Below are 12,642 nucleotides of genomic sequence, written 5' to 3' on the forward strand. Positions count from 1 at the left end.
ATATTAGCCATATACCCATAATAAAATGTTTCTTAAAAAAAAATAAAATGTTTCTTTACCATCAATTATTTCATATCATTAAAACTGCTTATTTATCAAGGTTCTATGACATTTTCCCCATTAACACCAAAAGCTTGAAAATCCATTTCTTTTTCTTTTTGTCTTTTTTTTGGTAGGCCTCACCCGAAGCATATGGAAGTTCCCAGGCTAGGGGTCCAATCTGAGCTTCAGCCGCCACCCTACTCCAGAGCCACAGCAACGCAGGATCCAAGCCACGTCTGTGACCTACACCACAGCTCACTGCAACGCCAGATCCTTAACCCACTGAGTGAGGCCAGGGAGGGAATATGTAACCTCGTGGTTCCTAGTGGGATTTGTTAACTCCTGAGCCATGATGAGAACTCCCGAAGATCCACTTCTGACATGTCTAATTTTAGTTTAGTTACTACTGTGGTAATTCCTGCCAATTAGTGGTTTTATTTTTTTAATACTGAAATTATGTATTCAGTTTTTAAAGGTTCCATTCCATTTACAATTACAAATTATTGGCTATACTCCCTGTGTTGTGCAATGTATCTCTGTAGCCTATCTTATACCCAATAGTTTGTACCTCCCACACTCCCATCCCTATAATGCCCCTCCCCCCGTAACCACTAGTTTGTTCTCTATATCTGCGAATCTGCTTCTCCTTTTTTTGGTCTTTTTAGGGCCACACCTACAGCATATGTAGGTTCCCAGGCTAGGGGTTGAATCAGAGCTACAGCTGCTGGCCTACACCAAAGCCAGAGCAATGCTAGATCCCAGCCACGCCTGTGACCTACACCACAGCTCACAGCAACACCAGATCCTCAACCCACTGATCGAGCCCAGGGACTGAACCTGCATCCTCATGGATACTAGTTGGGTTCATGTCCCCGAGCCATGATGGGAACTCCCACTTATGGTCTTTTTGAAGACAGCCATTCTGACAGGTGTGAGTGATATCTCAACGTGGTTTTGATTTGCATTTTCCCTGTTGATTAGCATATTAAACATATTTTTGTGTGTCTGTTGGCCATCTACATTTCCTCTTTGGAAAAATATCTATTTAGTTATTCAGTTCTTCTGCCCATTTTTTAATCAAGTTGTTTGGTTTTTGTTTTTTTGTTTTTTGTTTTTAGGAGGTTGTTTTGTTTTTTGATGTTGAGTTGTAATGAGCTATTTATATATTGTTTTTCTTTTTAATTTTCTACAAATGATAAAACCTGAAATAATAGTTTTTAGCAAATTGTATCTACAAACTCAAAACCAAATATCAACTCAGGTCCAAGAAAGAGGACACACTAAAAAGATTAACAAGGAAATACTGATTCCGAAAAGCTCAAAGTATCTACTGCTTTTTTTAAAATGAGAAATGATGATTTGATAACAAAAATTATAAATCAAACATTCTAATCATCTTAAATGTCTTTCTACCGTCTTTTGATCAATTTGGCAGTTTTTTGTTTTTGCTTTTTTTTTTTTTTAGAGTTGCACCCGTGGCATATGGAAGTTCCCAGGCTAGGGGTTGAATCAGAGCTACAGCTGCCGGCCTCAGCCACAGCAACACAGGATCCAAGCCTGTCTGTCACCTACACCACAGCTCACGGCAACGCCAGATCCTTAACCCATTGAGCGAGGCCAGGGATCAAACTCACATCCTCACCGATCCTAGCCGGGTTCATTAACTGCTGAGCCACGAAGGGAACTCCTAATTTGGTTTTTAAGAAAAGCAAAACCACCAAAGCTTTTTGGAAGGTCTTTCCATCTTAAGAATCCAAAACAAAAACGCACTGATTTCAACTCATTTTGGGGTGCAATCTTAGTGTAAGTCACAATATAACATTTAGTAACAATGTAAGTAAAACAGTGTATCATTCTTTCCCTGGAGAATGTGATACATCGATTATACACCCAGGGCAAAGCCAGCAGGATTAAAAACCAACTGACCATTATCAAATCAAGCAAGTAACTTCATCAGAACTCATAAGCATTGGCTTTGTAACTACAACACCAGAAGCTCTGATTTCAAGAGAGTGGTTGCATTTGAAAATAACTATCTCCCATATGTTTCACATGCCCAAGACTGAATGTGCAAATATATTTTTGGATCATATATTCCACATGATCCAAAAAAGGGCACTGTGCAGGCCCTTGTCTGTCCCACCACAGGGTATAAAATAATCTTGCTATTCTACATACAGATCTGCATATTAAGGTCAAATCATATTCCCATGTAAATTATGATTTACACCATCCTGAAGAATATGGTTGCAAAAATCCTTATCCAAATACTAGCATATCGAATCCAGCAACATATAAAGAGAATAATGCATTATGACCAAGATGGTTTCATCCCAGGAAAGTAAAGCTGGTTTAACATTCAAAAATCAGTTCATCTTGGAATTCCTTTGTGATGCAGCAAGTTAAGGATCTGGCATCAGCGCAGCGGCTCAGGTTGCTGCTGTGGTTCAGCAACCCTGGCCCCGGGAACTTCCATACCCAATGGGTGCAGCCAAAAAAAAAAAAGGAAATAAGGAAAAGAAAAAAAAAAATCAGTCTATGTAATTCATCACAGTAAAAGAATAAGAGGGGGGAAAAATGATCATTTCAAAGATGCAGAGAAAGCATTTGACAAAATTCAATACCCACTCATGATAAAAACTCTCAGGGAGGGAAACTTCCCCAACCTATTAAGAGTATCTTTGGAAAGCCTATAGCTAACAACACGACTAGCAATGAAATAGTGCATGCTCCTTTACATCACTAACAAAACAAAGACGTCCACTCCCACCATTTGACATTGTACCTGAAATCCCAGCCAATTTAAAAAGGCAAGAAAGGAGTTTCCTGGTGGCCTAGCAGTTAAGGATATGGTATTGTCACTTGTCACTGCTATGGTTTTCAGATCACTGCTGTGGCACAGGTTTGATCCCTGGCCAAGGAACTTCCACATGCTGTGGACACCAAAAAAAAAAAAAAAAAAAAAAGTCAAGAAAAAAAATTGAAAAGGTGTATAGATTGGAAAGGAAGAAGCAAAACTCTCTATTTGGCTATGACATGATTGTTTACATAGAAAATCCTAAAGAATCTACAGAAAGCTACTAGAATAAGTAAATTAGCAAGTTGCAGGATATAAGGTCAATATACAAAATTCAGTTATAGTTCTACATGCAAGCAGCAAACAAGTGGAAAATCAAATTTTAAATATTTGCTTACAATAGCATTCTACCGACCCCCCCCATACTAGGAACAGACAAATAGACATGGAAGACCTCCATCCTACAACTACAAGCATTGAGAAAAATTAAAGACCTAACAAAATGGATATTCATCAGGAAGATTCAATATTGTTAAGATGCCAATTCTCCCCTAAATTGATCTACAGGTTCAGTTATTACAACAAAAATTCCATCAAGTTTTTCTGTAGAAACTGACAAGCTCATTCTAAAGTTTATATGGAGGGGTTCCCATCATAGCGCAGCAGAGGCGAATCCGACTAGGAGCCATGGGTTTGATCCCTGGCCTCAATCAGTGGGTTAGGGATTGGGCATTACCATGGGCTGTGGTGTGGGTCGCAGACGCAGCTCAGATCTGGTGTGGCTGTGACATAGGCCATCAGCTACAGCTCTGACTGGACCCCTGGTCTGGGAACCTCCATATGCCTTGGGTGTGGCCCTAAAAAGCAAACAAAAGGAAAAGAAAAAAAGAAACTTATTCAAAATAGCCAAAAACTTAAAAAAGCCCAAGTTTTTATCAACAGAACAATATATAAACAACTATGTTATAGTCAGAAAACAGACTACTACTTAGCAACACATATGAACATAAAGGAACAAAGTCTATTCAGCCCTGAAAACAGGCTGAATGCAAGATGTCTTACTCAAATGAATCCATTTACATGTTCCATATATATATGGAACAGACAAGACTAATCTATGGTAAAAACAAAATCATAACTGGGAGTTCCCGTCGTGGCGCAGTGGTTAACGAATGCGACTAGGAACCATGAGGTTGCGGGTTCGGTCCCTGCCCTTGCTCAGTGGGTTAACGATCCGGCGTTGCCGTGAGCTGTGGTGTAGGTTGCAGACACGGCTCGGATCCCACGTTGCTGTGGCTCTGGGTAGGCCGGTGGCTACAGCTCCGATTTGACCCCTAGCCTGGGAACCTCCATATGCCACAGGAGCGGCCCAGGAAATAGCAACAACAACAACAACAAAAACAACAACAAAAAAGACAAAAGACAAAAAAAAAAAAAATCATAACTGTGGTGGCCTGGGGTTGGAGAATCTCTGGACAAGAACTTTCTGTGATGATGGTAACAGTCTATGTCTCGATAGGAGTTTAAGTTATACAGGTGTATGTATTTCTCAAAACTCAACGAAATATACCCTTAAGATGGGTAATAAGTGTATGCAAATTTTATTCTCCCTTAAAATATATACATTGGGAGTTCCCGCAGTGGCACAGTGGTTAACGAATCCAATTAGGAGCCACGACGTTGCGGGTTCGATCCCTGGCCTTGCGGCTTCAATCCCTGGCCTTGCTCAGTGGGTTAAGGATCTGGTGTTGCCGTGACCTGTGGTGTAGGTCACAGACGTGGCTTGGATCCCACGTTGCTGTGGCGTAGGCTGGTGGCCACAGCTCCGATTGGACCCCTAGCCTGGGAACCTCCACATGCCACGGGAGCAGCCATACAAAAGGCAAAAAAGACAAAAAAAAATTAAAAAAAAAAATACACACACACACACACACACACACACACACACTGTCCTCTAGTTTGTTTCACAAACAGAGGAGTTCCCATCAAAGCTCAGTGGTAATGAACCCAACTAGTATCCATGAGGTCGTGGGTTTGATCCCTGGTCCCGCTCAGTGGGTTAAGGATCCAGTGTTGCCGTGAGTTGTGGTGTAGGTTGCAGACGTGGCTCAGATGCAGTGTGGCTATGGCTGTGGCATAGGCTGGCAGCTGCAGCTCTGATTCGACCCCTAGCCTGGGAATGTCCGTATGCCACAGGTGTGGCCCTAAAAATCAAAACCAAAAAAGGAGCTCCCGTCGTGGCGCAGTGGTTAACAAATCCGACTAGGAACCGTGAGGTTGCAGGTTCGGTCCCTGCCCTTGCTCAGTGGGTTAATGATCCGGCGTTACTGTGAGCTGTGGTATAGGTTGCAGACACGGCTCGGATCCCACGTTGCTGTGGCTCTGGGTAGGCCGGTGGCTACAGCTCCGATTTGACCCCTAGCCTGGGAACCTCCATATGCCACAGGAGCGGCCCAAAGAAATAGCAAAAAGACAAAAAAAAAAAAAAAAAAAAAAAAAAACCAAAAAAAGTTTTACAAGCAGAAATATTCAGAAGTAAAACATATTGATATCTGCAACATACTTCAAAATAAAGCAGAAAATTAAGATGGATTAATGAGTAGTTAGAGAGATGGACATGTGATAAATGATAATGGTAGTCTCTATGATGTACTATGGGTATTCAGTTTACAATTCTTTCAACTCTTCTGCACTTTTGAATGTTTTCATAAATTGTTGGGAAAAAAAAGTTTAATGAGTTACTACATGGATAGTGCACACCAGATCAGTAACAACAGCTGCCATTAACCAAGTGATCACTGTGTGTGAAGCACTACATCTAATCCACAAAGCAATCCTGCAAACTAGTAGTAGCCCCATTTTCCAGATGGGAGAACGGATAGACACAAAGACTGAGAGCTTGTTCCAACCTCAAATAACTAGAAAATGGTCAAGGCAGGATTCTAAACCCAGGTCTGGCTCCATAAAGGCTGCTCTTTCCATTACATCACACACACTACCTTAACAATGAACTCCAAGGATCTGGCCCAATTAAATTTTTTATACTACCATGGAATTCTACGTTATTGACTAGTAGTAGAAATAAGTGGGTTGACAGCAAGGGCTCTGGAAATCCATGACATTGTCATCCAGTGGAATGGAATAGGCTACACCATGGCTGCTGCTACTCTTGTCTCCTTTCAGCCATATTACGAATGTGACTTACTAGACATGAATACCAAAACCACAACACAATTTTCTCAAACGACCTTCTTTACCTCATTTCTCGTTCTTCATGTTGAGCAATAAGGTTGCTATAAAAGTTCTCCAGTGTCACTTTGGTCATTGTCACCCTTTCCTTTGTGTGATTACTCATGGACGAGCAAGGTGTTGAGCCTGTCATTGCCATGGCCGCTAGAAACAGAGAAAAAAAGAGGTATTCATTTTGGAGTTAAAATTCACCAATTATGCACTCTCTTATCCTGGTAGGAATATAAATTGGCCCAAGTTTCCAGGAGGACAAACAATATATAATAAAAGCCAGACGAACAGAATACTTGGTGAAAATAAGTATATATTAATGCTTTTTGACCCAGAAATACCATTCACAAGTATACGGCTTAGAGAAACTGTCATGCAGGCTCTTAAGGGGACATGCCCAGGGATGTGCATTACTGAGGATGCTCATTATGCTATCATCTGTTATGGGAAGTGGGAGCAATTCCACAAGGAAATAAATAAATCAAATGCTATGGATGCATACAAAGAAATACCATACAATAGTCAGAAGCAAATCTACCCCAGAGTTCCCGTCATAGCTCAGTGGTTAACAAATCCGACTAGGAACCATGAGGTTGCGGGTTCGATCCCTGGCCTTGCTCAGTGGGTTAAGGATCCGGCGTTGTCATGAGCTGTGGTGTAGGTTGCAGACATGGCTCACATCCCGAATTGCTGTGGCTCTGGTATATGTAGGCCGGCGGACTACAGCTCCGATTGGACCCCTAGCCTGGGAACCTTCATATGCTGCGGGAGCAGCCCAAGAAATGGCAAAAAGACAAGGAAAAAAAAAAAAAAGAAGAAGCAAATCTACCTGTACCTCCATGTGACATGAGTGTTGGTTTTGTTTTGTTTGTCTTTTTGCCTTTTCTGGGGCCACTCCATCGGCATATGGAGGTTCCCAGGCTAGGAATCCCAGTCCGCTGGCCTATGCCAGAGCCACAGAAACGCCAGATCCGGGCCACGTCTGGGACCTATACCACAGTTCTCGGCAATGCCGGATCCTGAACCCACTGAGCAAGGCCAGGGATCAAACCCGCAACCTTTTGGTTCCTAGTCCGCTTCGTTAACCACCAAGCCACAACGGGAACTCCAAGCGTTACATTTTTTAAAAAGAGAACAAGATCACAACACCAAACACAAAAATTAAGAATATATAATATAAACACAGTACAATTCTTTGCCATCTAGGAATCTTCCTTGAAGATATCAAAGACCCATAAGGAGTCATACAGAAGGGAATTCAATGCAGCACTGTAATAACAAAGAAAAACTAGAGGAACTTGAATAGCCAACAACAAAACTGATAAAATTATGGGTAAATCCTACAGTGAAATAATAAGTAGACAATTAAAATACGTTCCAATGTTAATGTCAGGGAAAATATTTCCAATCTAAGTGAAAATAATAGGTTAAAAACACAAATGTATATATATCATTTCAATTTTATGTGTTTACTGTATGTGCACAGAATTATTAGAAATATATATCAAAATGTTATTAGTGGCTTAAGACTAGGCAGTGAGAATATACTAGATCATTTTATTCCTGTTTGTGCTTTTCCACATTTTCTATATTTTTTCAATGAATGCATACTATTGCCATTAAGTTATCAATGACTCTTTTTCTTTTCCATATGCACCTGCAGCATATGAAAGTTCCCAGACTAGGAGTTAAATCAGAGCTGCAGCTGTGGTCTATACCACAGCCATGGCAATAACAGACCTGAGCCACACAAGATCCTTAATCCATTGATCAAACCCGCACTCTCAGAGAGACAAGATCAGGTCCTTGACCCACTAAGCCACAACAGGAACTTCACCAATAACTTTTACTTCTTAACATTTAAAAAACTTCATGTAAATTTTCAGATTTATTGGCACAAAATTTGTAATCACAGTAGCATCTGTTTTTGGATTTTATAATTGAAATATAATTGATGTACAATATTATATAAGTTACAGGTGTACAACAGTGATCCACAATTTTTGAAGGTTATACTCCATTTATAGTTTTAAAATATTGGCTATACTCCCTGTGTTGTACATGTTACCATTACCTTTTATGTCTTTTTTTTTTTTAAGACCCGCTCACTCAACATATGGAGGTTCCCAGGCTAGGGAACCTCAGAGCTGTAGCTGCGGGCCTACACCACAGCCACAGAAATGCCAGATCCAAGCCATGTCTCCAACCTACACCACAGGTCATGGCAACGGGGGATCCTTAACCCACTGAGCGAGGCCAGGGATCGAACCTGCATCCTCATGGATGTTAGTCAGACTTGTTTCCGCTGAGCCATGACAGGAACTCCACCAGTAACTTTTAAATTTATAATTTCTATAGTTTAAAAAAATCTATGACTAAAATCTTCATCTATATGTACTGTGACATGGCTTACAGTATTTGATAAACATCTGCTATCTATGTGAATTTACAAATTAAACAAAGACCTACAATGGAAACAGTATCACAAAAAAACCCTAAATCATAATTTTAATGACAGAACATACTTTACAAATAAAGAGAACCTAATATCCTAGCTTTACATATTTGAAAACCAATACCAACAAGGTTGGTAGTTTATATATATATATTTTTTTCCCTAACTTTTTATCTCATTTCCCTAGATTTTTTTTTCTTTTTTCGGCCACAAGAGTGGCATATGGAAGTTCCCAGGTCAGGGACTGAATCCAAGCCAGATCCTCAACCCATTGTGCCACAGCGAAAACTCCCGTGGTTTGTTTGTGTTTTTTGTTTTTTTGTTTTTTTGTTTTTTTCCTTTTTTCCCTAGATCTCTTTGGCCAACCTACATTGTCACATTTGGCTGGATTATTCACCAACCTTGACTTGCTCCACCATTTGCAATAATGCTCAATATTTTATCTTTATCATGCCTCCCACAGGACCTGCCTCCATGTCTTATCATGTCAATATGAAGCTGAATGAAAATGAGGAGGGGCCAAGGGCCATTTTCAAAGATAGCATATTTTATGAAAAGTTTTTCTTAAGGTTCTCACCTTAATACTTAGCAGTTTTTTAATTGTTTTGCAGATTAAACCTAGGGCTTTTAAGAAATGTGCAAAACACTAAGAAAAAAGGCTTAACATTAAGTAATTTTAGAGAAAGACACTAAGGGGAAATTACAGAAAGAATAATCTCTTCAGAGCAAAGAGATTCAAAATCAAGGCTCTAGTGGAGTTCTCCTGTGGCTCAGTGGTTAACGAATCTGACTAGGAACCATGAGGTTTCAGGTTCAATCCCTGGCCTTGCTCAGTGGGTTAAGGATCCAGCGTTGCTGTGAGCTGTGGTGTAGGTTGCAGACGCGGCTCGGATCCCAAGTTGCTGTGGCTCTGGTGTAGGCTGGCAGCTACAGCTCTGGTTAGACCCATAGCCTGGGAACCTCCATATGCCTCAGGAGCAGCCCTAGAAATGGCAAAGACAAAAAAAAAAAAAAAAAACAAGGCTCTAGTTCAAACATTATGATTCATGATCTGCCAAAATGATCAGTAATCACAAATTCAAGACATTGAACTCATCCCTTCCTTATATAAAATGTTATTTTTTTATGGGGAAGTTTCTGTTACTATCAAAGCAAACTCAAATGTTTTTAGAATATCAGTAGAATTTTTTTTAAAAAAACCTCTGTCTGGTTTATGAAGCTTGGGTGTGGTTCCTTATTTGTCAGTCTGTACCCCCTCCACCCACAATGAAAACCACATGCACTCTAAGTTTGGTGAAGAAATTTTAAAACCAGATTTAAAAACAAGTCTGAAGCAAGAGAGGGTTTTGTACTCCTCCCTTGTAGGAATATTTCTGCAGAGTGTTTTTGTCTCTCTACATATATATATATTTATATTTTAACAAATGAAAGTACTTCACATAAAAATATAACTAGAGAATGTTTAAGCTTAATACAAACAGTGCCTTCCATATTACAGGGCTAATAAACATAAGTTGAGTAAGTTAATGATTTTCAGTTGTCAGCGAAGCTAAGAATAAAATCACATTTACATTGACAGGATATAAAAACTGGGGAACAAAAGTTTTGACCCATTTATGTTGCTAGCATGTTCCCCAACTTTGTAAAAGATCAACAGAAGATTAAGTGTACTCAAAGATGCTCATATGGCAGACCAGTAATTTTCTAGCAGAATGGTTTTCAACCTTCACAGTCTCTAATGTAATAGCAAAGGATGAACTGTCCTTCCCTTTGACCTTTCTTCAAAACCTCCTCCCTGTCCTTTTCCTCCCCTCATAAAAGGATTAGCTTAATTCCAATAACCTTTCATCAAAAATTACAATCACTTTTCCTCTGTAACAATTAGTAGGTTTACTGGGCCCACCAAGTACTTGTTGTAAGACAGGGCTTTTCCTCATGCTTTAGACAACTCAAGCCTTCCTGCCCTGACCACTGAAAGCCCTTGCCCTGTTTCTTTCATTCTCCAACTCCGTAGAATTAATAGCTAATAAGTAGGGGAGAAATTCTTAAAAAGCTTAAAAACTTCAACAAGGTGAGGAATTCTTAAAAAGCTTAAAAACTTTAACAAAAAAAACTGTGATCCTCATAAGTCAGGGGTAGGTACTGCAAACAGTAAAAGGAGACCAAATGAAAACTCTTGTTTTATTCAATCCAGGTGATTTACGGTTGACTGTCTCTACAATGGGACTGTTAACTCCACAAGTACCCCTTTTCTCACCAATTCTTTAATTCATTGTGACTAACAACCCAATACTTTCATTTGGACAATTCAACACTGGGGCTAAGACTATTCCTTGAGAGTCACATATCTAATTTCTACTAAACTGTAAGCCACTGAAAGACAAGTACTCTGTCTTATACTACTTTTAGTATCTTTCACCATATATATCATGCACGATGCTATGCACTTAGTAGGTACCTTATAAAAGACTTAGTAGGGAAACGCCCATTTCTTATGCCCATTACTAAGAGCTAAGAACATGTATCTATGAAAGGGGGCGCGGTTAGGACAGGAATGGTTTTCTTAGAGTCAGATAGAGTTGTTCCTCCTGTGCTCTGATGAGGAAGCTGCTATCTAATGTCTGGGTGGAGAGTGGAGCCTGTTATTGTGGTGCTGGTAGTTTTAGGCTTAGGGAAACCACATCCACTGCCTGGCTAAGTCTAATTCAGAGCCAAAGAGAGCTGAAAGGGAGAAGCAGCACAGGGTCTCCTTCACTGCAACCTTTCTCTACACTTTTCCAAAAGAACAAGTTCCTCCGTCTTTTAGTCACCTGGGAGCGCTGGCCTCCCCACTTGCCCTGCTGCACACTTTCTCCAAGTCTTTCTGCACAGACTTTGCTTTAAGTCCTTAGTGATTTGCCTTCTCCACTCTCTTCTTAAAAATCTCCCACTACAGTTTCTTGTGGTTTTCAGATGACCTGAAGCCCGGGACCCTAAGACTAACCGTAGGGAAGGGGGCAGATTCAAAGGTCCCGTGGGGTGGGGGCTTTCGACATCGCTGCCTCACACAACACCTCTCACGTTCTTAGACAACCCCTCCAAAAAGGTGAAAATTGTTAACGACCGACATCCCGGAGGAGACTGAGCGGGTGGCAGTGAGCAGACAAAGCTGGCAACACAGAAAGAAGACAGCCTGGCTCCCCACCCCAAATGCACACGACTAAAGAGAAAGGAGTGGTGGGGAGCCCGGGGCTGGAAAAACGTGCCGAGGACCCACAAGGAGCCTCTGGAAGCCGGGAGGAGGGGGGCTGTCTGTCAGGGGGGGCTGTCTGTCAGGAGGGGCAGAAAGAGCAGGGCTGGAAAGAGGGCGCCAGCAGGCAGGGGAGAGCCCCAAAAAGAGTCGGGGAAAGAGGAGAGATGAAGGGAGAAGCCTGAGCCAGACTGAAGACAACAGCAGCAAGATACTCACCAGAGACCCGGGGGAGGCAGGGCTGAGGGCGCAGACAGCCGCAGACGCCGGCCGAGCCAGCGGACTCGACGTGCGGACAGGCGAAACCCCAGCGGCAGCAGCCAGCCGACCAGAAGAGGGGTGGGGACGCGTAAGGAGCTCTGAGGTAGGGGGCCGAGGGGCGGTTGTCGGTGAGGACAACAGGAAGCGCCCCAACTGCCGGAAAAGACGACAAGCGGAGGGGCCGAGGCAGCCGGGTCCCCAGCCGCGGAGACAGGCTGGCGCGGCGGCCAGGGGCCCAGACTGCGCAAGCGTGACTTCCCAGCGACGCGGCGCGGGCTTTCCGGTCTGCGCGTGCGCGGCCCCGCCCCTCTCCGACTCAATTCAGCAGGAGAGACTGGGTTGCGCTCAGAAGAGTGAGGTGTGGGGCCTTATCCTGGTGGGCGGGGCTGGGCTCGGGAAAGGGTCTTTTTTTTTTTTTTTGAACTTTTTACTTTGAAATAATTTTTCTCACAAGAAGTTGCAAAATCAGTACAAAGAGGTCCTTTTTACCCATCACCCACTCAGCTGCCCTCAACATCTTACATAACTAAAATCTATGATCAAAACCAGGAAATTGACATTGGCGGGATACAATTAACTACACCAAAGCAATTAACTAGATTACAAACCTGCCTCGTA

General features: G+C 41.8%; 1 protein-coding gene across 11 annotated transcripts in view; it reads right to left on the reverse strand.

The window, feature by feature from the left end:
- Positions 1-12,253, reverse strand: part of STK38 (serine/threonine kinase 38) — a 103,977-nt gene extending 91,724 nt beyond the window's left edge. For all 11 annotated transcript variants that reach the window (XR_014810031.1, XR_014810030.1, XR_014810026.1 and 8 more), the window contains exons 1-2: positions 11,983-12,253; positions 6,097-6,232 (exon numbers count right to left, since the gene is read on the reverse strand). Coding sequence is in view for 4 of the 11 variants with exons in the window: in XM_084967953.1 (XP_084824079.1) it covers positions 6,097-6,227 (131 nt within the window). In the remaining 7 variants the exon portion in view is untranslated. The remainder of the gene's footprint in view (positions 1-6,096; positions 6,233-11,982) is intronic.
- Between the last annotated feature and the right edge of the window lie 389 nt (positions 12,254-12,642).

Source organism: Sus scrofa, chromosome 7 (assembly GCF_054392235.1).
Source record: "Sus scrofa isolate SSC_HxYL_T2T_F1_AM1 chromosome 7, Sscrofa_HxYL_maternal_Yorkshire_Landrace_v2.0, whole genome shotgun sequence".
In the NCBI taxonomy this organism is placed as follows: domain Eukaryota; kingdom Metazoa; phylum Chordata; class Mammalia; order Artiodactyla; family Suidae; genus Sus; species Sus scrofa.